This window comes from Carcharodon carcharias, chromosome 21 (genome assembly GCF_017639515.1).
Source record: "Carcharodon carcharias isolate sCarCar2 chromosome 21, sCarCar2.pri, whole genome shotgun sequence".
In the NCBI taxonomy this organism is placed as follows: Eukaryota; Metazoa; Chordata; class Chondrichthyes; order Lamniformes; family Lamnidae; genus Carcharodon; species Carcharodon carcharias.
The window spans coordinates 76,249,484-76,274,526 of NC_054487.1; the positions used below are offsets into that span (position 1 = coordinate 76,249,484).

At 39.5% G+C, this 25,043-nt stretch overlaps 1 protein-coding gene across 3 annotated transcripts in view; it reads left to right on the forward strand.

Moving 5' to 3' along the window:
- mon2 (MON2 homolog, regulator of endosome-to-Golgi trafficking) overlaps positions 1-25,043 on the forward strand; it is a 129,100-nt gene that overhangs the window by 42,762 nt on the left and 61,295 nt on the right. For 2 of the 3 annotated variants that reach the window (XM_041215358.1, XM_041215359.1), the window contains exons 5-12: positions 6,561-6,690; positions 11,287-11,384; positions 11,915-12,040; positions 15,809-16,003; positions 18,396-18,520; positions 19,227-19,366; positions 22,883-23,033; positions 24,200-24,423. In XM_041215358.1, the coding sequence (XP_041071292.1) occupies positions 6,561-6,690; positions 11,287-11,384; positions 11,915-12,040; positions 15,809-16,003; positions 18,396-18,520; positions 19,227-19,366; positions 22,883-23,033; positions 24,200-24,423 (1,189 nt within the window). Of the gene's footprint in view, positions 1-6,560; positions 6,691-8,057; positions 8,186-11,286; positions 11,385-11,914; positions 12,041-15,808; positions 16,004-18,395; positions 18,521-19,226; positions 19,367-22,882; positions 23,034-24,199; positions 24,424-25,043 lie in introns of those variants that run through there. The other variant, XM_041215360.1, reaches the window with a different exon arrangement.

The window sequence follows — 25,043 nt, forward strand, 5'->3', positions numbered from 1 at the left end:
ATGAGCAATTTGTACCTGATTAGCTGATTGTTTTGCATCCTTTGGATATAAATCTAAGTGGTATTTTATATGTTGGACTGTTGTAAGGTCATAGTGAAAGCAATTTTAATTTTTTATTTCTGAAAATCATTAATGGGTAGAAATTTCACTCCACAATTACAGGTTATATTTTAATAAGCAGAATTTGGGATATGAAGGGAAGAAGCTTTGTCCTGGGGCAGGCTCGTCCAACCTGTGGCCTGCGAAGTGCCTCTATGTGTCCCCCAAATTGATTAATGAAAATGCCGGTTAGACAGGTCAGTGAGTTTGAAGATTTCTGCAGGGGACTGCTCCTCTGATCACAGCCTGTTTCTTTCCCATGTTTGCTGCTGATAGGCTCACTATTAAGCCTATCAGCAGCAAATGTGGAAGAGAAGCAGGCTGTGATTGGAGGAGCAGCGAACACCAAGAACTGCAAATATGTGAAATTAGAGACACTCTAGCCTCCACTCACCATGCTTTCCTGTGGCTCTGGCCACTTTCCTGCAACTCCTGGTGCTGTGGCCCAGCTCCGGCCGGGTCCCTCCCGGCTCCAGCGAGTCTGAGAAAAATTGGAATATGAGCACCCCTCCCCATGCGAAAAAGTTGGACAAGCCTATCCTAGAGCATAGTTAATGTGTGGTATAGACCACCAGAAAAAGCAGTCAAGTCTGATGTGGTAAAGTTCTTTTGAAAGGGAGATAGACACTTACAGCACAGAAGGAGGTCATTTGGCCCATTGTGCCCGCGCCAGTCAACAAAGATCTGACTACACTAATCCCATTTTCAAGCGCTTGGTCCATAGCCCTGGAGACTATGGCAATGCGAGTGAATACCTAAATACTTCTTAAATGTTACAAGAGTTTCTGACTCAGCCACCCTTTCAGGCAGTGAGTTCCAGACTCCCATCACCTTATGGGTGAAAAAATTTCTCCTCAACTCCCCTTTTAGCCTTCTACCTCTTAACTTAAATCTATGCTCCCTGGTTATTGACCTCTCCAATATTGGAAAAAGTGCCTTCTATCCACCCTACCTATGTCCCCCATGATCTTATACACCTCTATCAGGTTCCCTCTCAACCTTCACTGCTCCAAGGAAAACAATCTCCCAGCCTATCCAATCTTTCCTCTCAGCTCAGACCCTCTAGCCCAGGCAGCATCCTGGTAAACTTCCTCTGCACCTTCTTTAGTGAAGTCACATCCTTGCTATAATGTGATGAACTGCACACAGTATTCCAATTGAGGCCTAACCAGCGTTTTATACAGTTCCAACAGAACCTCCCTGCTTTTGTATTCTATGCCTCGGCTAATAAAGGCAAGTATCCCATATGTCTTCTTAACCACCTTATCTACCTGCCCAGCTACTTTCAGGGATCTGTGGATATGTACATCAAGGTCCCTCTGATCTTCAGTATTTTCCAGGTTAATACCATTCATAGTGTAATCCCTTGCTTTATTAGCTCCCCCCAAGTGCATTACCTCACACACTTTTGGGTTGAATTCCATTTGCCACTGCTCTGCCCACCTGACCACTCCATTGATATCCTCCTGCAGTTTACAGCCATCCTCCTCACTATTTACCAGCCTATGTGGGTCTTGTTGGAAATGTGATTGGAGTTTGTGTAGACTGAGATTACAATGGAACACACTGAGTTCTGGCTGGCTGGAGATGGAAGAAATGTTTACCCTGGAGGTCAGTAAGCAGGATTGGAGTAATGAAGATAAGTGAAAATTCCACATGGGAGAACTTTTGAAACTTATGAAATATTTCTGCAAATCTTTGCCTTGCAGCATTTTTTAAAAAATCATTTATCAGAATGTGGGTATTGCTGGCTGGGCCCATCCCTAATTGCCCTTGTTCAGAGGGCATTTAAGAGTCAACCACGTTGCTGTGGGCCAGACCATGTAAGGGCAGTAAATTTTCTCCCCTAAAAGACATTAGTGAACCGGATGGCTTTGTGGTCATCATCGACTTTTAATTCTAGATTTTTATGATCAGCATCATCTGCCATGGTGGGATTTGAACCCGGTTACCCAGAGCATTTCTCTGGGTCTCTGAGATACTAATCCAGTGACAATACCACTATGCCACCACCTCCCCAGGATGATGAGTGCATTCAGATACTGAGACTGGTAGATATAGAATTGGTTCCCGCTAGATGACACTTTGCTCGTTTACTTGCCCTAGCTCCAAATTAAACTCTCTCATCCAGCAGAAAGTTCTGTTAGGCGTTTTTATTTTCATAGATGGACCATCACTACATGATTTACAGATGGGAACATCTACACGCCCAAACAATTGGGTGTAAGTTTGTTAAGTTTTCTGGGGACATGAGGAACTTTCTGTAGTAATTTTTAATTGTTAATTTGATTCTGTATTGAAGTTGTATTCCATTGGGCTGTAGTTAATTGTGACAAATGGGCCATGTTCTAATACCCCTCTGTAGGGTTTTTTTCCTAACTTTGCACTTCATTTCTCTAGTTGTGATAGTTCTGAGTGTATGACCAATTTACCAACCAATAGAAACAATCCTGTGTTATTTTTCCTCAAAGCATTTCATTATTTTGAAAGCCTCTGATACACTCTCCTTAACCTTCTCTATTATAGTGGGGAGCAAAAAAATAATTTTAAGCTTTCCTCATGACTAACCTCTTATTCCTCGTAACGTACCAATGAATCTTTACTGTCCCTTTTTTTTTTGCCTTCCAATAATGGGGTGCCTAGAATTGCACACAATACTCCAACTGAGGCCCAGCTAATGTTTTGTATGAATTCAACATGATGCCTTTTTTTATTCCATGCTTCTTAAGTATAAACTTTAAAATTCCATTTGATTTTGTTATAATCTTTTCTATCACATTATCGACCAAATATTTGCCAAAGAAAATTCTAGCAGTAGCTACAGGTCATTGGGATTGTGCCAAAGGGAGATGGAAGAGAAAGGTGATTTTTGATAATTAACAATTTCTATGAAATATTTTCATTTTTACTTTCTTCCCCATTCAGAGAGGTGAGGGAAAGGAAGGAATTGATATTTTTTAAGTAATATTGATTATCTTTCGGAGAACTAAATTTTCACTATAATATAGGTGCTGTACTATGATTTTTGATGATTTTGCTCATCACTTATGTTTCTCTCCCTTCCCCAACACGTGCATCACTCCCTGACTGCAAGGGTAAGTATTCTATAACGGGATACCAACAGCAGCTTTTAGTTTATGTAGTGCCTTTAGTATAGAAAATGGGAGCTTCACAGAGATAAATCAAACAAAGGTTGAGAACAGTCTGGTTCAACCTGAGAAAATAGCTGGGGAGTGGTTGGAATCAGTAACGAATGTGCAGTGCCTGTTAGCATGATGACCAGGAAGGGAAGTTGGATGATCAATTTAGTGGGACTGGAGTCAAGGGAGTTGGAGGTCAGTCTCGTGGACAAAATGACCTGGCAGAGAGCTTCCATAAAGGTGGGAGAGAAATTAGAGAAAGACATGGACACTCAGGACTAGGAAAGAGGGATGCTTTAGCTTGCTGTGCAAAGAGATGGGGGAGACATAACAGATGCAGCTAAATATATGACCTCAATCTTAGTCGCCAGATAGCTGCTGAGCCCCACCCTCAATATTTGAGCAGAGGAGAAAGATTTCGGGAGACGATTAGTAGTGGGCAAAAGTTTGGGATTATCTTCACTTTCCTCGGTGATACTGGAATAGCGGGTAGTTATGACAGAGGAAAGTGAAGCCTGATAGTTTTGACATAATCCAGCCAGGTGTACATAAATGTCCCCCATGGAAATAATTCTTGCAAACCATCGCACCAAGCTGCGTGACAGAATTCAGTATGTTGCTGAGGAACCACAGGCAAGCCCTACATTGGTACATTACCATGTGATACCATCAGGCTGATCTCATTCCTTGTTTCCCATTTCTGCCACCCTCCGGTGTTAGCATTAAGCATTCCCAGGTCAGGTATAGTGCAGCCTGACGCAAACCAGAGCTCAAATAAATGTGAAACACTGTGGTTGCTGGAGATCCGAAATAAAACAGTGCTGGAAGAACTCAGCTTACCTGGCAGCATCTGTGGAAAAAGAAAGAGTTAGCGTTTCAAGTACAATAAAACACTTTTGGAACCATCCTGAAGTAGTCTTATTGGACTCGTATGTTAACTCTGTTTCTGTCTTCACAGATGCTGCCAGACCTGTTGAGTTTTTCCAGCACTTTGTTTTTATTGCAAACTAGAGCTCTTTTCACTCTACATTAACAATCTCCCTCTGTTTTAAGCTTCTGTATCTGTTATTTTTTATTCTTTCATGGGATGTGGGCATCGCTGACAAGGCCAGCATTTGTTGTCCATTTCTAATTGAGGTGGTGGTGGTGAGCCACTGCCTTGAACTGCTGTACTTCATGTGGTGTAGGTACACCCACAATGCTGTTACGAAGAGGGTTCCAGGATTTTGATCCAATGACAGTCAAGGAATAGTGACATGGTTCCAAGTCAGGATGATGTGTGGCTTGGAGGGGAACTTGTAGGTGGTGGTATTCTCATGGATCTGCTGTCCTTGTCCTTTTACATGTTAACCATCGTGTGTTTGGAAGGTACTGTTGTAGGAGCCTTGGTGAGTTGCTGCAATGCATCTTGTAAATAATACGCACTTCTGCCACTGTGCATTGGTTGTGGAGAGAGGGAATGTTTAGGTTGATGGATGAGATGCCAATCAAGTGGACTACTTTAACTTGGATGGTGTCGAGCTTGAATGTTGTTGGGGCTGCATTCATCCAGGCAAGTGGAGAGTATTCATCACACTCTTGACTTGTGCCTTGTAGATGGTGGACAGGCTTTGGAAAGTCAGGAGGTGAGTTACTCACCTCAGGATCCCCAGCCTCTGACCTGCTTTTGCAGCTACAGTCATCCTGTTCAGTGGTAACCGCAGGATGTTGATAGTGGGGGATTCAGCAATGGTGAACATCAATGAGAGATAGTAAGACTCTCTCTTGTTTGGACATGGTCATTTGTGTGGTGCAAATGCCACTTGCCCTTGTAGCTCAAGCCTGAATGTTGTCCAGATCTTGCTGCATTTGTACACAGGCTGCTTTAGTATCTGAGGAGTTGCGAATGGTACTGAACATTGTGCAATCATCAGTGAACACCCCTATTTCTGGCCTTATGATGGTGGGAAGGTCTTTAATGAAGCAGCTGAAGATGGTTATGCCTAGGACAATACCCTGCGGAACTCCTGCAACAATGTCCTTCAATTGTGATGAACCTAAGATGTGTGATATCTTCTTTCCATTTTCTGCATTAATTATTGGCTCCTCTGTATGGCAAGTTATGGACTGCTTTTTGATCAGTCGGCCAAGCCGCTGGCAACTAGACTGATACTGGTCTAGTTCATTTCACAAAGGACCCTTAAAGACATGATTCTTTATTCCATAATCTTGGAGCTAGATTTAAGCTGGGACATGAAAGCTAAAATGTGTGTGTGTCTAACTCGGTCTGCTTCCTGGAACCTTTTGAATTGAATAAGCTGAAGACAGATTTACCCTCATATCATGTAACCCTAAAAATGGTCAATGGTAAATATTTCATTAGATTTAAACAAATTAACCCTTTGTAAATGGATTTAAACTTCCAATTTGTTCAATTTAATATCATATTTAAATGAGCATTTAAATTTATTCTGGTGCTTGCATATAATGTGATCCTTCTGCAGAAATTTTGACTGCACTTTGAGTGATTTCTATAACCCTCTCTCATCACACATTTTTTGTTTAATGTTTAGGTACTCATTATTCATTTGCTATTGGAATAATTAAGTTTGTCAGTTGATTTCCATCTTCTCTCCCCCGCCCCAGTCTCTTTTCCAATAAAGTTGGTCATTAATAGTTTTAATCACAAATGTTGTTATCCCTGCCCACTTTGTGAACCTAGAAATGAAAAGTGAACCTGTGTACACAATAAATCAGTCATCATCTGAAAGAGGAAGGGTGCCTTGACATTTTGGCTTTCTAATGAAGGGCAATAAATTATGCATCTTTTTCTTTCAGATACTAACTGTTTCTTGCATTTTCTGTTTAATTTTCAGATTTTTAGCATTTTTGGTCTTCCTTTATTACTCTAATAGCTTTGAAATGTCAATTATTGTTTTTAAGTATTTTACGCATTGCCTTTTTTTAACGCTGTTGCTTAACCTGGTACTTCCATTCATCCTTTCTATACATAAACCCTTTAAGTCCACCTGCCTAAACATTAGCTAATGGAAATCCGTTATCAATTACTTTCAGCTTGTTTTCAGGGCAGCAGCACAAACTTTTAACTTTCCAAATTAATTTTCTATATAAATTCATGATTTTAAACAGTACTTTGTTCAAGAATTTCTGAAATAATGATCATCTTTAAATGCCACTTAGATAGAAATTTGAATGTGAAATCTTTTAATTATCTTGCCAGCAATGTTGCTATTTATCGCAATACCTGTAGTTTTTTTTTTATCCTTACAGATTAACGGTTTCTTTGTACTCTCAAAAGTTTCCGTTTCCAATTTCTTTTAGGCAATTGTCCTGTGTTTTCGGCTACACTTCACCAAAGATAATATCACCAATAACACAGCAGCAGCTACGGTACGGCAAGTGGTTACAGTTGTCTTTGAGAGAATGGATGCTGAAGATGAGCAATATAAAGGTGAGTTGAAGTGCATTCTAAATACACGCACCATGTATCAACTTCCAAGGATTCTCTCAGAACAATGTACTCAGTTTGGATACTGGAGCAGAAATGGTGAACTGCTGGATCAGCAGGGCTATGCACTCCTGTTGGGTGATTTGCAAATGGTTGCCACATATTTCCATCATGCAAAATAGATGCTGTATATCTCTAATGGTGCTGCTGATAGCACAGCCCATGAAAAATAAATTTGGCCTCACTTTCAGAATGATGTTGAATAATTGCAGAACTTTTGATCAAAATAAGTAAAGCCCAAATGAATCTTCATGCTGAACCTTTTGCAGGTATTATACCACAATTATAATTCACACACTGTAAGGAAAATGCATAGCAAATATAACCTTATGCCATAGAATGTTTTTCACTAGGAATTTTCCCTTGTAGTTCTACCTTATTTAATATTGCCTACATTAACCTTGATAAATTTAGCGTTCCTTTATTAAAATACTCAAAAGCTAATTTGCTAAAACTTGAGTCTTCTCTTAATATCTAGAGCTTCCAAAGACCAAAAATCTAATTGAAACCTCTCCATGCAGAAGTTGTTCAAGTTTTATACTCTCAACCAGCCACCCTTCGTACAAATGAGGTAAACTTTGGGAAGCCACCTTGCCCAGATAACACACTGACAGCAGTTCTAGCCATTGAATTCTGCATTCCACAGCTTCAGCACTAAGTGCAACTCATATGAGTGTACCATTCTCCTGCAATCATGAACAGATTTTGGCTTCCAAGAAACACTAAATCCAGGGTAACATTTATAGAAGACTTTCTTGGTCGTCTGGACACTAGAGCTATTTTTGACCACTGTCTTATTCTCTTGCTTGTTGGTTACCTTTTAGTCTTTCTTTCTTTCTTTATCTTTTAGTTGGGGAATTAACCCAAGTGTAGAAGGTGAGGCCATCAGCATATAAAGCCAAGTCAAGCAATGCATTGCTGAGAGAGCCCTTGCATTCAGGAAGACAAATGGTTATCTTTACTCAGTGTAAGATAGATAGGAAATTGATATAAATTACTTCCAAGTGGAGCTGGTTGTGTAGCTGAGATTAATTTCAGCAAAAAGTCCTTCCTATGAAGTCTAGTTGCCTTTTCACATTTGGGAGAGGAGAATTGTCAAAGGGGAAGAAATCCTTTTTTTTAACTGAATGCATCTGGACTAAAGTCTGAATTGGATTATTAAAGTCACTTTATGAAAGACATTTATTTGTTTATATTTACCCATTGTTTTTCTCTTTTTTCCCCCCTCTTCCAAAAAACTTAACATATCTTGAAAAATAAATAAACCCTAATGCAAGCAAAATCCAGCAGGGAGTGGTTTAAAAATTATCAGCTCCCAATTTGTGTCTATTTCTGGTGCTGTGTGCAACTCCATACTGGCTCAGAGACCTGCTCCATGGGGATCCTTCCTGCCCAATGTCAGTGAAATGCATCAGTTCTCCATCTACTTCAGTCAAAGGTTTGTTGCCGAGGATTCCTTTGTTGATTATTTGTAACCAGTAGGCCATATTTCAACCTTAAAACTGCAGCACAGGCAGGGTGTGAGTGCTTTACGTTTAAACCACCTAGGAGTATGCTGATGTTTCCTTCAATTATTCCATTTGCCCCTGCATTTCATGTTGGTTCTTTTATACTTTGCTTTTCTGCAGTAAATTATCAATATTTCAAAGTATGTCACTATAAACTTCATAACTTGGTTGGAAAATGTGTATTTCAACTCAGAGAAGAATTGTTCCATATGTTCCATTTCTAGAAATTTTCCTTACACTACTAGGACTTGTCCCTGATTTAAAAATTTTGACTGGACATTTTACAGTTCAGTAAACAGTTTGTTTGAATTGCAATTTTACCGAAGATTAAATATTCCAATTATTTTGTTCACACCTTTTTTCTCTGCGCAGGTCCTAAATATTGAGCTAATTAACAACGACAGCTAAATAGGTTGAATTCCTTTTTTTTAACCTCTGCAATATGTTCAGTGTAATTTTGTTTTGGCTTAGACCTTTACAGTGTATATAGTATATGCCAGTCAGTGTCCGATGGAATGTTTGGTGCAATTGGTCTGAACAACAGGATAAGATATTTTACAATCTATGAGGGGCAAGCACAATTCACAAGATAGATCCCTAGCTTACTACAAGGAAATGGCTAGGCTTGTATTTGCAGTTTCCTGTTCAGTAGTTCTATGATAATCTAATATATGCTCTACCTGGTCTGAAACTGCAGTTTGTAGAAGTGTAGAACTGAGTTTCCAAAAATAAGCTATTCTGCCTCTAATCAAAGAAGTGGCAGATGGAATACAACGTGGGGAAGTGTGAGGTCATGCACTTTGGTAGGAAGAATAGAGGCATGGACTATTTTCTAAATGGGGAGAGCATTTAGAAATCTGAAGTGCAAGGGGGCTTGGGAGTCCTAGTCCAGGATTCTCTTAAGGTTAACTTGCAGGTTGAGTCGGAGTTAGGAAGGCAAATGCAATATTGACATTTATTTTGAGAGGACTAGAATATAAAAGCAGGGATGTGCTGCTGAGGCTTTATAAGGCTCTGGTCAGACCACATTTAGAATATTGTGAGCAATTTTGGGCCCCGTATCTCAGGAAGGAGTTCTGGCTCTGGAGACGGTCCAGAGGAGGTTCACGAGAATGATCCCAGGAATGAAAGGCTTAACATATGAGGAACGTTTGAGGACTCTGGGTCTATAGTCGATGGAGTTTAGAAGAATGAGAGGGGATCTCGTAGAAACCTATAAAATTCTAACAGGACTAGAAAGGGTAGGTGCAGGAAGGATGTTCCCGATGGTAGGCGAGTCCAGAACCAGGGGTCACAGTCTGAGGATATGTGGGAGACCATTTAGGACTGAGATGAGAAGTTTCTTCACCCAGAGAGTGGTGAGCCTGTGGAATTTGTTACCACAGAAAGTAGTTGAGGCCAAAACATTGTATGTTTTCAAGAAGGAGTTAGAAAAAAGCTTTTGGGGGCGAAAGGGATGAAAGGATATGGGGAGAAAGCAGGAGCAGGCTATTGAGTTGGATGATCAGCCATGATCATAATGAATGCAGAACAGGTTCAAAGGGCCGAATGACCTACTCCTGCTCCTAGTTTCTATGTTTTCTATCTGTATTCCGGAGCTGGGAGAAGACAAAAATAATTTTAAATGTTGCTATTTTTTCAACATTGACTTTATTTCTAAAATCAACAATGTGTCATTTCCAAAAAACTTTGATGGGAATACTTTGCTGGGGATAATCTTCTGTTTTGTTAAATTATTTTTGTTGCGTTTTCCCCTGTGCTCCTCCTGAGGGCGATAACCTGATATATTCTGAGTGCCAACAACTCTCCAATATCCTATCTATTGTTTGTTCTTCATGCGTTGAGCTAAAACAATGAGATCGAGGCTTTCTGCCTTCCACCCCTCCCTGCTGATTGGGAAACGCCACCTCTACCTACCATGGAAATGGATGTAAACCTTAACTATTCTCCAGTCTCGATACTCATGACCTTAATAAGTCATTGAGTCTTAATGAAAGGAGAGCAGAGCTATGATATAGCAAATTATAGGGAAGAGGGGTGGCATGATGCTTGGGAAGTCCAGGGCTTCCAGGGAAAAGGGTTGGTGTTTTACTGTGGGATCCTGCATTCCTCATGGTGCTATGCAAGACAGATTTTCTTGAGAGCTTGAACATGCTCTGACTGCTAATATTTTACACCTGCCAATGTTGGATCACTGTACCAAAAAGGTGAACCCTTGTATCGCATATAAAAAATCTGAGATATATAGCAGGAGTTGTATTTCCTGTATTTGCATATCGTTTGCGTGTGTCCAGCCATTCAAGCTAAAGGGCCTGGAGCTGGAAATAGGAATCCAGGTGCACAAACATGGGAAGTCAACATAGCACATGCTCCCCAGCACCTTCCTGCCTCCCCAAGTTGTGCAGATCTGCCAAAAAGTTAGCAAGCTTCAGCAAACTATTTCATTAGGGGGCCCATCACAGTGCACCACAGATTACATTCTTGCCTGATATTTACATATGCTGCTTAACATGAGTTGCTGGATAACAATAGAGAATGAGGATCCCTGACTGATTCTCCCCTCTCTGGCCTAGCTTGGGAACACCACCAGAGTTAGAATTGCCCTCACAAATATTTCAGCTGACATTCCTTGACTTCCTACATATCAGGGGCTGAACTTTAGACTTTCTGATATGTATGTTTGAGTACCATAGTACAAGAAGCATTTACCTTCTAAACCTTCACTACAGACCTCTTTTAAATCTTTGGAAGTTATGTCTGTAATGCCAAAGAAGACCATGGGTTCTTTTTGCCCATCTTGCTGCCCTAACAATTGTTTCTTCAGGGGATATAACATTTTATTACAAATTCTAACTAAGTGCACAAAAAACACCAACTTATTTCTTGAAAACAATATCAAATGAATTATTCAATATTGAGCAGGGATAGTGATCTAAGTTCCTGGAGAGAGAATAAAAAGCAAAAGCATCAGTTAAGTACCAAAAGCCCACCTCTCAGTGAATAGCTTTAACTTCAACTATGTTTATTTCAGACAATGACAGTCATCCTCCTATTGTCCAATGCAATAGCAACAGAAGAACAATCAGCACACTCAGACCATGTGCAAGAGATGCATACATGCTCTTCCAGGTACAGTCGTTCCTTGCGCAGTATTTTGTTTAAATCAGTCACTGAGTTTAATCGGGTTTGGTCCTTAAAAGGTCAAATGCCTAACGTTCTGTTTAACTTTAGTATCCTCCTTTAGTTTTTTCCCCCCCTTTTTGTATTTTAGATTTTTTTAATGTCTACGTTTAAATAGATTGTGCCAGTGGCTTCATTGGAGGAACGGAGTTAAGTTGACATTGAGTCTGACACTCTGAAGGAGCTGAATCAACATCTTTAGAGGTAAAGTCGTTACCTGTGGTGCCTCAACGATGCTTCATTTTCAATGGTATATGTTAATTCAGCTCAGTAACTCAATCCGGTTTCCTCAGTTAGATCACTGGCACTCCTTAAATAGTAATATTCACATTGACCAAATGGGAGAGGGAAAATTGCTGTTAATGCCTCAAGGATGAACCTCCTTGTATTGTGAGTAATGCTAATATGGTTTTATTCTGAATAGGACAGTTATTACAAAATATCCCCTTTGACATCACCTCTCACATTTAATTTTTCAGGACTTATGCCAGTTGGTAAATGCAGATGCTCCTTACTGGTTGGTTGGAATGACGGAAATGACTCGGACTTTTGGATTGGAACTTCTTGAGTCTGTTCTGAATGACTTTCCACGAGTGTTTTTACAAGTAAAGTGTTTGAGATTATGACATCCAAAACTTGTTTCAGCTTATACTTCCTTTATTTAAAGGGACATGTTTTCTGGATATTGCTTATTGGTACAGTAATCTTTGTGCTTGTACTAGTAACTCAGCACAGCCTGTGAATTGAAACTAGGCTGAATACCACATCCTGCATTTAACCACAATGGAGCTTGTGAACTTCATGTGTCGAAATGCCCTGTAAATAGCAGTTAAAATCTGACTTTTGTTTAGTGGTTTAGGATCTGATAAGTAGCTAACTTCACTGTTCTGTGACCTTTAATCTATCATCATTTATCTGCCAGTAGTGGTGCAGAATCTACTGCCAAGTTTGTAGTCTGCTTCATCCATCCCAGGATAGCAACTTGCAGCTAGGAAGTGGTTCCTGTAGGGAGCTGGCTTCAGAGACGATTTGTCGTTAATAGAGGCAGACAGTCCTATTAACACAGTATACTAACTGGAGTCATTTTATAGACCTAACCAAACACCTTATAAACCAATGAACAGCAAATTAGTTTAAAGTAGTGTTAATGACCTTCTGGACCTAGAACTTTTCTTCATTTTTCAGCAAGAAATAAAATGACCACTAAGATTTTATGAGGACATTTTGATTTTATTTTAATGATCTGTTAGTTTTTGCCTTTTGGCAGGTTATTGGCTTCATTAGTTTTTAGAGCACTATGAAAACAGATTTGCAACTAAACATGCAGCATTTTTTTTAGTGACAGTGTATGTCTCTTGCAGACTTATTCTGACTTTGTGTTACATGGCACTGCAGTGTGTGCCTGGAACCAGGGGCAACCTGGTCTAATGGTTTGAGTCATTTAACGTTTCTATTGAGCATTTACCAGATTTGAAGCAGCAATATTCTTTGTAAAAGGAATTAAAATTACCTTTATTTATTTTAGGAACATTGGAACAAGAGTAGGCCATTCAACCCTCGAATATAACGCATTATGGGTTACCTGCACCTCAGCTTTATTCACTTCATTTGCTTTGGCGTCCTCACCTAACAAAAATGTTTTGGTCTCAGTCTTGGAAAATTTGAATGGACTCAGCACCCACAACCTTGGGACAAAAATTCCAAGTTTCCACTGCCCTGGAAAAAATTCTTCCTGATTTTCACTCCGAACTAGTATAGCTCTAATTTTAAGTTTGTGCTCCTTTGTGATGAAGTCCTGTACTGGAATAACAATTTACTTGCTATTTATCTTCATTGTCTACTGTAGGATAATGTGATGAAAAGTTTTGTTGGTGGATAATGTTGTGCATAGACACACACGATTTAAAGTAGACCCTCCCCATAGTGTTGTTTCAGGGATAGTTCAAAAAATGTCATCAAAAAGGTGTGATTTATCTTGTGAATTCAAGTTTGTTTTTGTTCTCTTTTCATGCATAAAAGAGGTGCAAATTAACATTGTTCCCATCCATTGTACTTCTTGTTTCTAAATATCTGATTTTGCAATGCTTCCAAACCTTCACATTGGCCTTTCAACTTTTGATCTTTGCTTCTTTCTGCCATTTTCTTTTTTATCTTGTGCTTTGTATGTTTTTTTTTCTGTTTTATATCTCCTTATTGCTGTTTATCACTACTTTTCTCACTTCCCACCTCTTTCACTCTTTTTCTTTATTTCCTTAGTCCTTTGATAAACAAGTGATGCAAGAAATGCACCATTGATTGTTGAGCTTCTCAAGGGAACTATGGTCCTGAAGCTGCAGTACAGGATACGAGCACGAATTTCCATCTCCTCTATTTGTCTCAAACAACTGGGTTAATGTCTCTTAGAATATTAGAAGAATTTCAGATGCCCCAGAAAGAGAAAGAAATAACCAGCATTTATAAAGTGCTTTTTGATACTCTCGGGATGTCCCAAAGTACTGTGTAGCCAATTAATTACCTTTCACGTGTACTCACTGTTGCTAAGTAGGCAAATACGGCATGCAATTTATGCATAGCAAAGTGCCACAAACAGAATGAGATAGATAACTAATTTGTTGTGATTATGATTAAGGGAGAAATGATGCGGAGGCCATAGGGAGAGACCTCTACTCTTTATGTAATGTCCTGTTCCATTTGGTGAAAGATAGAACTGGAGCCAATCTTTTGCACACTTATATTTATCTATCGAGTTACATATTGCAAGCATACACCTCTTAACTCAACAGCTACAGTTTTAGTCTGTCTGTTTAGCGAGGCTCAAGGAATGCCCTGTTAATGCCCACCATCTGCAAACAATTAAACACAATGAATAGCCAATTAACACAGTGCCAGGACTTTTTTTTTAACCATCAACCTGAACAGACAAACAGGTCTTCAGTTTAACATCACAAGGTGGCATCATCCAATCATGGAACACACACTCAGTGCTGCACTAAAGTACCTAATGGCACAGAAGTTGCGGTCAATGGCAAAGCAAGGGCACTCGCCGTTGACCTCGAAGTAAGCCTTGCTTGGAGACCTCACAATCTCTTTGGTGAAAATTTCACCTCTATCACTGCAGTGATGGTACTGCAACTGATTGCAGCATTCTTTACTGGGGCTGAAATGATGCCCTCAGGCTGTCCAAGCAGCCAATCATATTAAAGGATTTTCACAGACACCCAAACAGGGAAAAAAAAATCAGTAAAATAAAATTACTTTTAAAAATGTTTACATCGAGCAAATTAAGGATTGGGACATACACATGGAGTGAAGGTAGAAGTTAAAATATTCTAATTGTTAATAGTCTGATAATTATTTTGTTAAGATACACAGGTGAAGGACATTATTCAATTAATTAAGTACTTTGAGCACATATAAATAGGGGACAGCTGGGGCATGAATTGTGAAAGCAGAGCTGAGAGACTAAAAGTCAGTAAACTCTCAGTAAAAAAAAAGCTCTTTGCCTTTATTTTGACTTCACTAACCGGCTTGGAATCTAATAACACTGGTAACTCTAATTAAAAATATTAAATTTAACTTAGAAAATATAACTGACCTTTTTACAGCGCACCTGCCTCCCCCCCCACAAATGTAAAATTATTTTTTCAGGGTGTGTTTGTGGGGTTTCCAACAGCGATGTGGGAATGGTAAAGCTGCAGTTCTTGCTGATTTTGACGATTGCCGGCCTGGAGGGCTTGTGAGGACTGACGGTAGAAATGTCCACAGCACAGCCTATATCAGAGCCCTGAATGACATCACAACTTCAGGATTTCTGCGTCAATCTGTGCATACGGTCATTTTCAGAGGCTGAGCACTGAGTTTGCCTATAACCTCCATCTCTCCTTGCACACACGCCCCTTCTTCTCCACCCCCCAGGCCAATATCACACAGCATAATTGTAAGACTTTGCAATGTGGTTTATATTTTTGTTAGGAGTGTTCAGTGGCCATTTCCATAATATCTTGGGATTCCAATAGATCAGGAGATTGGGTAAATACTTGCTTGTGTCTCGGCAGGAATCCTATAGTTCGGAGCATTGACTATTCTGCATACAGCCATGTTTTAAATAAAAATTTCAAATGTTACTTTGTAATAGAGCAATATCTTTTTTCAGCATGCCTGCATTATTAAAAGCCTGTCATGCCGAAGTGCTATGAACAATTAGTACTTTTGAAGTGCAATGCCAGTTATTTTGTAGACAAACTGATCATAGGATTTCCTTGACCAGTGTAATTCTGCTTTAGCATTGCCTTAATGACACTTGGATCTTGTTCTGAAAATGCCAGCTTGCATTGTTTGACTTCTGCTTTGTGTTTTTTTTCTTTTCCTTGCAGCATCAAGAGTTTAGTTTCCTCCTGAAGGAAAGGGTGTGCCCTTTGGTGATCAAGCTGTTTTCTCCCAATATCAAATTCAGACAGGGTACTAACACACCATCTTCCCCAACTCCTGTTGAGAAACCATACTTTCCCATCTGCATGCGTCTTCTGCGAGTGGTGTCTGTCTTAATCAAGCATTTCTATAGTCTTTTGGTAAGAGATTAAGATTTCTTTCCTGCTTATTTAACAGTTGGATTAAAAGATTTTTTTTCTAGAGAATTTGTGCTAATGTGTTTAAACCTATATTTAAATGCTGTGAAATTCTCTAGTCAACGTCGTATTTGCATCGCTATGCCTGTCGTTTGGCTAAGAATGCCTTTTGGGCACACTTTACAAGTTCCACTGAAATAATGCAAGAATGAAACTGTGAATAGACCTATTCATGTTAGTAACGTGTGCCCAACAGACTTTGTGTTCCTATAATTATTTGACCTTATTCATGTCATTCATTGGAGAGTGAAGCAGTGATGCTACACTGTTGTTTGCTTAGCTCCCTGTTCAAAGTCCACTGTGTTGTTAATAGTTTAAATTTTATATTAACTTTTTATTTCTGGATATAATGTTGTAGTAGACTCTTCTGTGGATTCAAGAGGTTTTTAATCATCCTATTCCCAGCATACTGACCAAAGCAATTCAGGAGCCAACCATGTGGAAATAGCTAGAGAAACATGATGTAGGGAAGTTGTTGAGTGGGGACCATTATAAGGCTTAAAAGTGTGCAGAAAATAAAACATTATTTCAGACAATAGTATTAAATGCTTCAATTGTGTATACCAACATTGACATTTAAATAATATGACACTTTCATTATGTAGCCTGTTCTGAGAGATAAACGAGTGGATTCTTATGCACATATGAATTAAGGTTTGTGCCACTATTGTACCACCACACAGAAGTACTCACTGAAAAGATGCAAAACCATGATGCAGTGAGTATTGGCAGATTGCATGCCTATTGGAGCAAAAGAGAGGAGACCTAACCAGTTTCTGCCATAGGCACGGTACACTTTCTAACAGGGGTCATTAAAGAGTGATCATTCGGAGAAACCATGATTATTTTTTCTCCCTGCCCCATCCTTGTTGAGTTGAGGCCAATGGTGGTGCTTTGGCGGACATAGCAAACTCAGCAAAGACCAGGAATTAAATCAGTGACCTTTCAGATCTAGACAATTTAGTATTAGGTAGAGAGAAAATTTTACAGCACTGAAGGCGAATTGGCTGATCATGCATGTGCTGGTGCACTGAAACAGCTCTCCGCCTAATCTCATTCCTCTTCTCTTGCCATTTTATAGTGTTTCTTTGTCAAATATTTACCCCTTCCCTTTGAAAGCTATTATGGAATCTAATTCCTCCTAGATTTCTCATCGGGCTGTTCTCAGAGACCTCACTTTAAACTAAATAAGTTCTCTCCCCACCTCTCCCTTTGTCTTTCCTGGTGATGATCTTAACTCGATGCCCTCAAATTACCAACTCAGCAACCAGTTGCAAGTAGTTTCCATTTATAAATAGAAATCCAGTGAGTTACAACAAGATGGGTAGAGGACTGTAATGGAACTTCCACTGATACTAAGAAAAGTTTTTATATCAAGAGTATCACTGAACCCCAGAAGCTCATCTGAAATTTTTTTTTGTCATATTGTGTGATTAGCTGCACGGACACAATGTGTCAGTCCTGGTTATGTAGAATCAGAGCAGGATTCAGATTCAGCTTCTTTGTAATTCAGATTTTTGCATTATGGTCACTGGTTAACAGAAGCCCTAGTTACTAGCAACAGATTTCTTTCTTTATGCTTTCATGGGATGTGGGTGCCACTAGCAAGGCCAGCATTTGGTGCCCTTTTCTAATTGCCTTTGAACTGAATGGCTTGCTAGGCCATTTCAGAGAGCAGTTAAGAGGGCATTACTGTGGGCCTGGAGGCATATGTAGGCCAGACCAGGTAAGGACAGCAGATTTCTGCCCCCATAGGACATTAGTGAACCAAGTGGGTTTTTACAACAATCAACAACGGTTTCATGGTCACTGTTACTGAGACTAGCTTTTTAATTCCAGTTGTTATTAATTGAATTTAAATTCCACCAGCTGTTATGGTGGGATTCAAGCCCACGTTCCCAGAGCATTGGTCTGGACCTCTAGATTACTAGTTCAGTGACATTCACTACACCACCATCTCCCTTAGAAATTTCTGCTCTTGCAGAAATGTTACAATCTTTAATCCTTCAATTTGACCTTCAAAGACAATACTTTCACGCAAAAGAAAAATGGTGGCTGAGAACTGGCCACTCAGGTCATCAGTACTCTTATCATAGTAATACCCCAACTCTCATGTTATAGCTGTATTCTTATTGTCCCTGAGGTTTTTTTTTGCCTTTCTTAGCTACCCACCTAGGACATTAATACAAATATTTATCATTATCTGAATAAAGAAATTCTTTATATATAGTCAAAAATTATGCTTCTTGACCTATTAACCATTTTAATATGACTTTGCTTTTTCACTTGGCTGCTCAGTTTCATGATCCTAATGTTATGCTTTGATGTTTGCCAGGTAACTGAATGTGAGATATTTTTGTCTTTGCTGGTGAAGTTTTTGGATGGTGACAAACCACAATGGCTTCGAGCAGTTGCTGTGGAATGCATTCACAGGCTTTGTATACAACCTCAGCTGCTACGGTAATCATCCCTTCATATTTTCTCAGTGATAATTTGACATTTCACAGTTAAATAATTTGCTATAAAAAGCTTCTAAAAAGTGCCGCTGCAAATGGCTTAAGTTTTTATTTTTTCGACCGCGCTTAACTGATGTTTATGGTCAATTTAATCCTCTAATGGAGGATTTTTAACCATCAAACGTTTTTGTTGACATAAGCTTGTATTGCCTTTCTCAATATGTAAAAAGCTTTTGTTACTGACTAATAAATTAGTAAAATTGTGGAGCATGAATCCATTTTGATACAGCGATCATGATTTGAGTTAGTTTTTTTTACCACTTTGAAATAAGTATGACAGCAAAGAATAATTATCTATTGGCCTCATAGCAGTGCACCTGATCTTGGAATAGTGTGGTTGCCATAGTGGAGACAATTATGGTGTCACAAGAGTCTATGTGGAAAGAAATGAGAGTGAATTGAGGGGCAAAGAATAAACTAACTTTGGCATGATGTTGAAAGGCTGTAACATTCTACACAATTATGCATTTTCACTTTCTTGATTGATACTTCTAATTATCTAGCATTAGATCGTTGAATTATTGTTGCACAAATTACTTTTCTGTACTTCTGCAGCTGCATTATAGCTACTATAAATTGCAACAAAATGCCAAATTTGAAAATTCTGTTGCATTCCACAGTATTTGAGAATTGTTTGCTTGCACCTACAGGTCTTTCTGTCAGTCATATGATATGAAGCCTCATTCAACAAAGGTCTTCAGAGACATTGTGAACGCACTGGGATCTTTTATACAATCTCTTTTTATTACTCCCAGCACCGGAAACAATCCAATTTCAAATACGCAAACTGGTATGGATAGCTCTTCTGTTGTGTTTCACTGGTTCATTAAGAAGCATTTACAGCACAGAAGTAGGCCATTTGGCCCCTTGAACCTGCTCCCCATCCAATAAGATCTAATCTGATTGTGGGCTTAACTCATTTTTCTGTCTGTTCCCCATTATGTTTGGTTCCCTTGTCAATCAAATTCAGCCTTGAATATATTCAATGGCCTGCGCTGCTAGCTGGGTAAGAGAATTCCAAACACCAATGACCCTCTGAGAGAAGAAATTCCTCCTCATCGCCATCTTAAGTGGGGGGAAGCCCTTATTCGGCAAACAGCACCAAGTGGTACAACAGTGCAGTTAAATGTGTGATTCATATTTAACTCCACAGAAAAGAAATTCATTCAAATTAAGTCATTATCAATTACATATATCTACCGTTCAGGCACCAAAATCATATTAAGAGTATTTGTTTCTATTTCCCTAGTTCTAAATTCTCCCACGAGGGCAAACATCCTGTCAGCATCTACCCTGTAAAGCCCCTTCTGAATCTTCTGTTTCATCTATGTAATATGTATCTACGTCAATAGAATATTTAAAATACAGATATATCCTTGGAAGTTTGACTAATTGAGAAATGAGTTATTGACCCTTATTGCAGAGATCATGTGTTGAATTTAATCTTGAATTTTTCAATTCAGAATATTTAATCAGACATTTTTTATAATAAAGACTATAGTATGCACTGAACAGTTCTGTGAACGCTGGTGATATTTAGTGCAATTCTGTGGCACTTAATTTTGGAGTCTCTGGAGATCTTGTATCAAACACTTTGACAGCAGGAATGTAATGAGAGGCTTTGAGGCTAGACACCTTGTTAGGGTATTTTGAGGGCACCTTGCACAGTGATCGACCATTAACAGACTGGTAGATATTTGGAATTGTTGCTATGTTTTTTTTTTAATTGGACCTCGATTTGGGCTGATATATGTTTCAGTAATACTTATATTTGGCCAATCATTCCTCTGGTATAGACATGAAGATTCCACCTAGATTTAACAAGTTTGTCTTAAGAACTATTGTGAAATAGATGTGAATACACTTAATTTGACCTTGGTGCCTAAATGGTAGATATATGTAATAGATAAAGACTTAATTTGAATGAAATAGTTTTTTCCATGGGGTGGAACACTAATCGTACATTTAACTGCGATGTCGTACCACTTTGTGCTGGGGCAATGAATTAGAGTATTCAGTTAGTCACTGCAGCTCTGTAGAAGCTCGTTAGTGGGAATCCATCCAGTGCAAGCACAATGCGCTCCTTATCCAGTCATTCTGTCGTGCAAACATTGTGGAGTAAATGGGAAAGAAATGAGAAGATACTCCTTTTAAAATGAATGGCCCTATTCACAGCATTCCCATTAACTGTTGTTTAAAACAATTTTCAAATACCTAAACCGTCTACTGGGAGAGTCCTAAATATTTCCATTTTGAAACTGTTAATAAATAGTGCTCACAAATATGTGTCAACTAAGCATTCGTGCAAAACTTATAGTTTCAGAAACGTCCAGAATGGTTTGGACCTTGTATTTTTAGTTAACACATTGCGGACCTGTACATCCAGCTCAATGAAAAGCCCTGCTGTGCTAACAGCATGAGATTCTATTGAAGTGATACCTTAAATATGAAATAAAAGCAAAGTGCTGGAAATGCTCAGCAGGCCTGGCAGCACGTGTGGAGAGAGAAAAACAGAGTAAACATTTTGAGTCGGATATGACCCTTCAAAATATTGAATACCCTAGTATAGTATTGGCATCCATCCATCCAGGGTGTGTGTCAGTATTGAACAACGTCTGTTGTGGCTGTGGAACCGATTCGTGAGTGGCAATCCCTTCCGCAGCTGGCACAGATGAACAGCATTGGCCAGAGAATGATTGATGTTTTTTCCTTCCAGAGGGCCCTTTCTTCTGCCGTCTGGTCATTTATATTGTCTTTTCTTTTTTTTTCATGGTCTTTCTGAGGACTTGTCTCCGGTCCCTCCAGTCAGCAGCTAGGAGTTCCCATGCATTGATCCTGATTGCATCAACTTGAGTCTGCTTGTCATCTCTTGCTTTCAGTTCTCACCACTGGCTATCAGTATAACTGTTGCGAAAGGACAGCTGCATGCATAAATATCTCTTGCCAGTACATAGCCTTTTCGTCAGCAAGCCTCCCCGTGGCAACATAGGTGAACTGGGTACCTTGGCTAAACTGCAGGGACTCTGAGGAGGTCTAGCCCCAGACACGCGGCATACAGGCCGACTGGCCATGTGGTTATGCCCAAGTGCCCATGAACCAGATCCCCAGCAATAGGCAAATAGCCCCACTGCCTGTGGGTGTCTCAAGAGAGAAGACGACTATGGGAGTAAACCCTGACAGAAAATCTGGAGTGGAGTCGCATAGGCGGTAATCTGTCATCTATCAGGCAGCCTTCCGGCAGCAGAACTGGTACCAAGCAGTACTGGTTTCATCCTTTCCTTTGGACAACGCTAATAATGCTGAGAGGGGGTCCCTGATGCTTGGCAACTCACGGTCTCCATAATATTTCCCCAAGCTTGTGCCTTGGAGAGGACACTCCAGCTTCATGACTACCCTAAATCTGATTGGAATTCATCTTTTGGAAGACAGTGAGCTTTGTCATATTTTAGTCACTCTGCACAAACTGTCTTCCCAGGCTGCATGTGACTGGTATTTTTACAGATGGAAAGATTAAAGACACTGTGGGTACAAGTATCTTCCTTCAGGATGCCCTATGCCAAAAGGTTAGACAGACTAGGCTTGTTTTTGCTGGAGTTTAGAAGAATGAAGGGTCACTTGATTGAAGTATCTTAAGACCCTGAACAGCATTAACAAGCTGGACGTGGAAAGGATAGTTCCTCTTGTGGGTGAGTCCAGAACTAGGGGGCACTGTTTTAAAATTAGGGTTTGTCCTTTTAGGACAGAGATGAGGAGAAATTTTTTCTCTGAGGGCTGTACAACTTTGGAACTCTATTGGTGGAGGCGGGGGTCATTGAATATTTTTAAGGCAGAGGGATATAGATGCTTGTTGGCCAAGGGAATCAAGGGTTATTGGAGGTAAATGGGAATGTGGAATTCGAAACACAATCAGGTCAGCCATGATATTGAATGGCGGAGCAAGCTGAAGGGGTCAAATGCCCTACTTCTCCTATTTCATATGTTCGTAAAATCAGGGCTCTTGTGTTCCACAAATGTCAAGAACCATTCATAATTTGCACATTTTGTTTGTGCTTGGAAGCCAATAGTTTCATCTACACATCAAAGACACAATTTCTATGAACAAAGCTTGCCACTTACACCTTAGGAAAGTAAAACCTATCCAATAATTTCAGGCAGTTATATTATTCAAGGCAGGAAATCACTGATGGTACAGATACGCATCTGAGATAATGTGTTCAGAATGTTGGCCTGGCGGCCTGCTCTCGAATAAGTTTGCTTTTGTTCTGCTTGATAGGTGCATTAAAGCTAACTCTTGCTGTTCTTGCAGGCACGAGTGGAGGCAGTGGTCCGTCTACAGCACAGAATGGGGCAGGGATGAGTGCCACTGTGGGACTCACCCCACAGCCAGCTTTTGAATATAGAGGCACATGGATTCCAATTCTGAATACTTCTGTACAAGGCACTTCTAAAGCAGCCTAGTGAGTGCAAATTTGTTCATGTACTGGCATCTAAAGACTTTGAACTGCAAGCAATTCATTGAGGAGCGGGGTGACAATACATTGGAACACGGATTCCAGAAAGATATTGTCAAAGATCTGGGAGAAACGTGGTTTGTTTTCAGGGAATGCTACATTCCATTGAAAGGCCACAAAATTAAAAAAAAAAAATTAATATGCAAAAGCTTCAAACCTTATTCAAATTTTTAGATCTACAATAAAAATTTTCAATCACTCAATTTTGTTTGAAGGATTTCACCATAACTTACCCAAATCCAAGTGTAATGTGGTTTTGGAGAAAATCAATAGCTGTATAGACAGCTTTTCTCCCCAGTGGTTCTGGGATTAATTGGAGTAGAGAAATGATTTAGCTGGCCCAGGCGATATGCTAACTCTGAAACACCTGTGTTTTTAAGAAGCCAAATGCTGTGGATTGTGTGGCTTGAGTGTTGTTTTAAAATGCAGGGAAGCTAATTGGATAACCTTTTGTGCCCTTTGGCATTTTGTTAGCTGATGAAAATATGGCGCATTATAGATATGTTGTAATGTAGGAATGGTCAAGCTATGTGGGAATTGAATGTAGTTTTAAAATTTTTGATACAAATCTGGCCTTCCTCATTTAAAACATTTTCACAGTGGGCATCAGGTGAAGACGGGATTGAGCTCAGCTCACCGTCTGGACTGACATGAAACACGGTCACGTGGGTGAGCTACTGGAGAGCTCTCTGCATTTATTGAATTGCACCCCAGGAAGAGTCACTACTTCAGAATAGGGGAGAAAATTGGCCGAGAAAAGCCGTAAACACCTCTTTGTGCCAGGTTGCATCAATTTTGAAAATGTTTAGTGTTTCTGACATCAGAAATCTAATCATTTCAGTGTATCTTGACTATCAGTCTCCTAATTTTCAAATAAATACCTGTAATGAAATTAACGAGATTAATTTAGTGGATGCTATTGGTTTTGCTTAAAAGCCTATTTCTAAATATAGAGAAGTTGCTATCATTCAAAATATAAGAATCCATTTTAAGTGACTACAGAATAGATCAGTACTGGATATTGCCAATTGACATATGTTGCAAATCTTATGGTGTCTAAAATGTACATGATTTTTAAAATAGTTCGTCTGATAATTTGAACTACTCTTTAGTCTAGAACTGCTGGACAAAGTGGAGCCTCCTACTATCCCTGACGGCTATGCCATGTCTGTAGCATTTAGTTGCCTTCTGGACCTGGTTCGTGGTATTACTGCCATGATCGAGGCAGAATTGGACAGCGAAGAAATAGCTTCCCAGCCTGTCATTGCAAAGCAAGCAGCAGAGGTGCAGCCTTCAGAGCAACAAGAGAAGCTGGCGGCATCTGAAAAGGGGGCTGGTAATATACTAGGCTTTACATCCTAGATATCTCATCTTAACGATATCAACTTGTAACTATATGTTTGCGTTAGATTATCTTTCATAACTTATTTTGCCCAATGAAGAACAAACAGGATTTTCCTTGGCTCTTTATTAATATTACAGATACTGTGGCAGTATTTTCCTTAGCTATTTATCTTTGTTATGGATATTGACTATTGATAAGGATGTTCAAATCATGATTTTGATAGACTAAGGAAGGAAAATCTGTTTTCAAAAGCAAAAGGATCAGTAACTAGGGGTCACAGACTTAAGATGATTGGCAAAAGGACCAGAAGCGAAATTAGTTAAATTTTTTTTTGCATGACGAGTTGGGATCTGCATTGTGCTGCCTGAAAGGGTGGAGGATTCTATAATAACTTTCTAAGAAACTTGAATAGATATTTGAAGAGAAAAAAAAATTGCAGGGCTTGTGGGCCTGGGTCAGTTGAATAACTCTACAACAGAGCTGGCACAGGCATGATGGGCTGAATGGCCTCCTGTGCTGTTTGATTCCGTGATAGCAGGTTCCCTTTTAATATTTACCTCTATTACAGATACAGGAGTAAAATTCTTCTTCGCTATTTGAATATGTTGCAG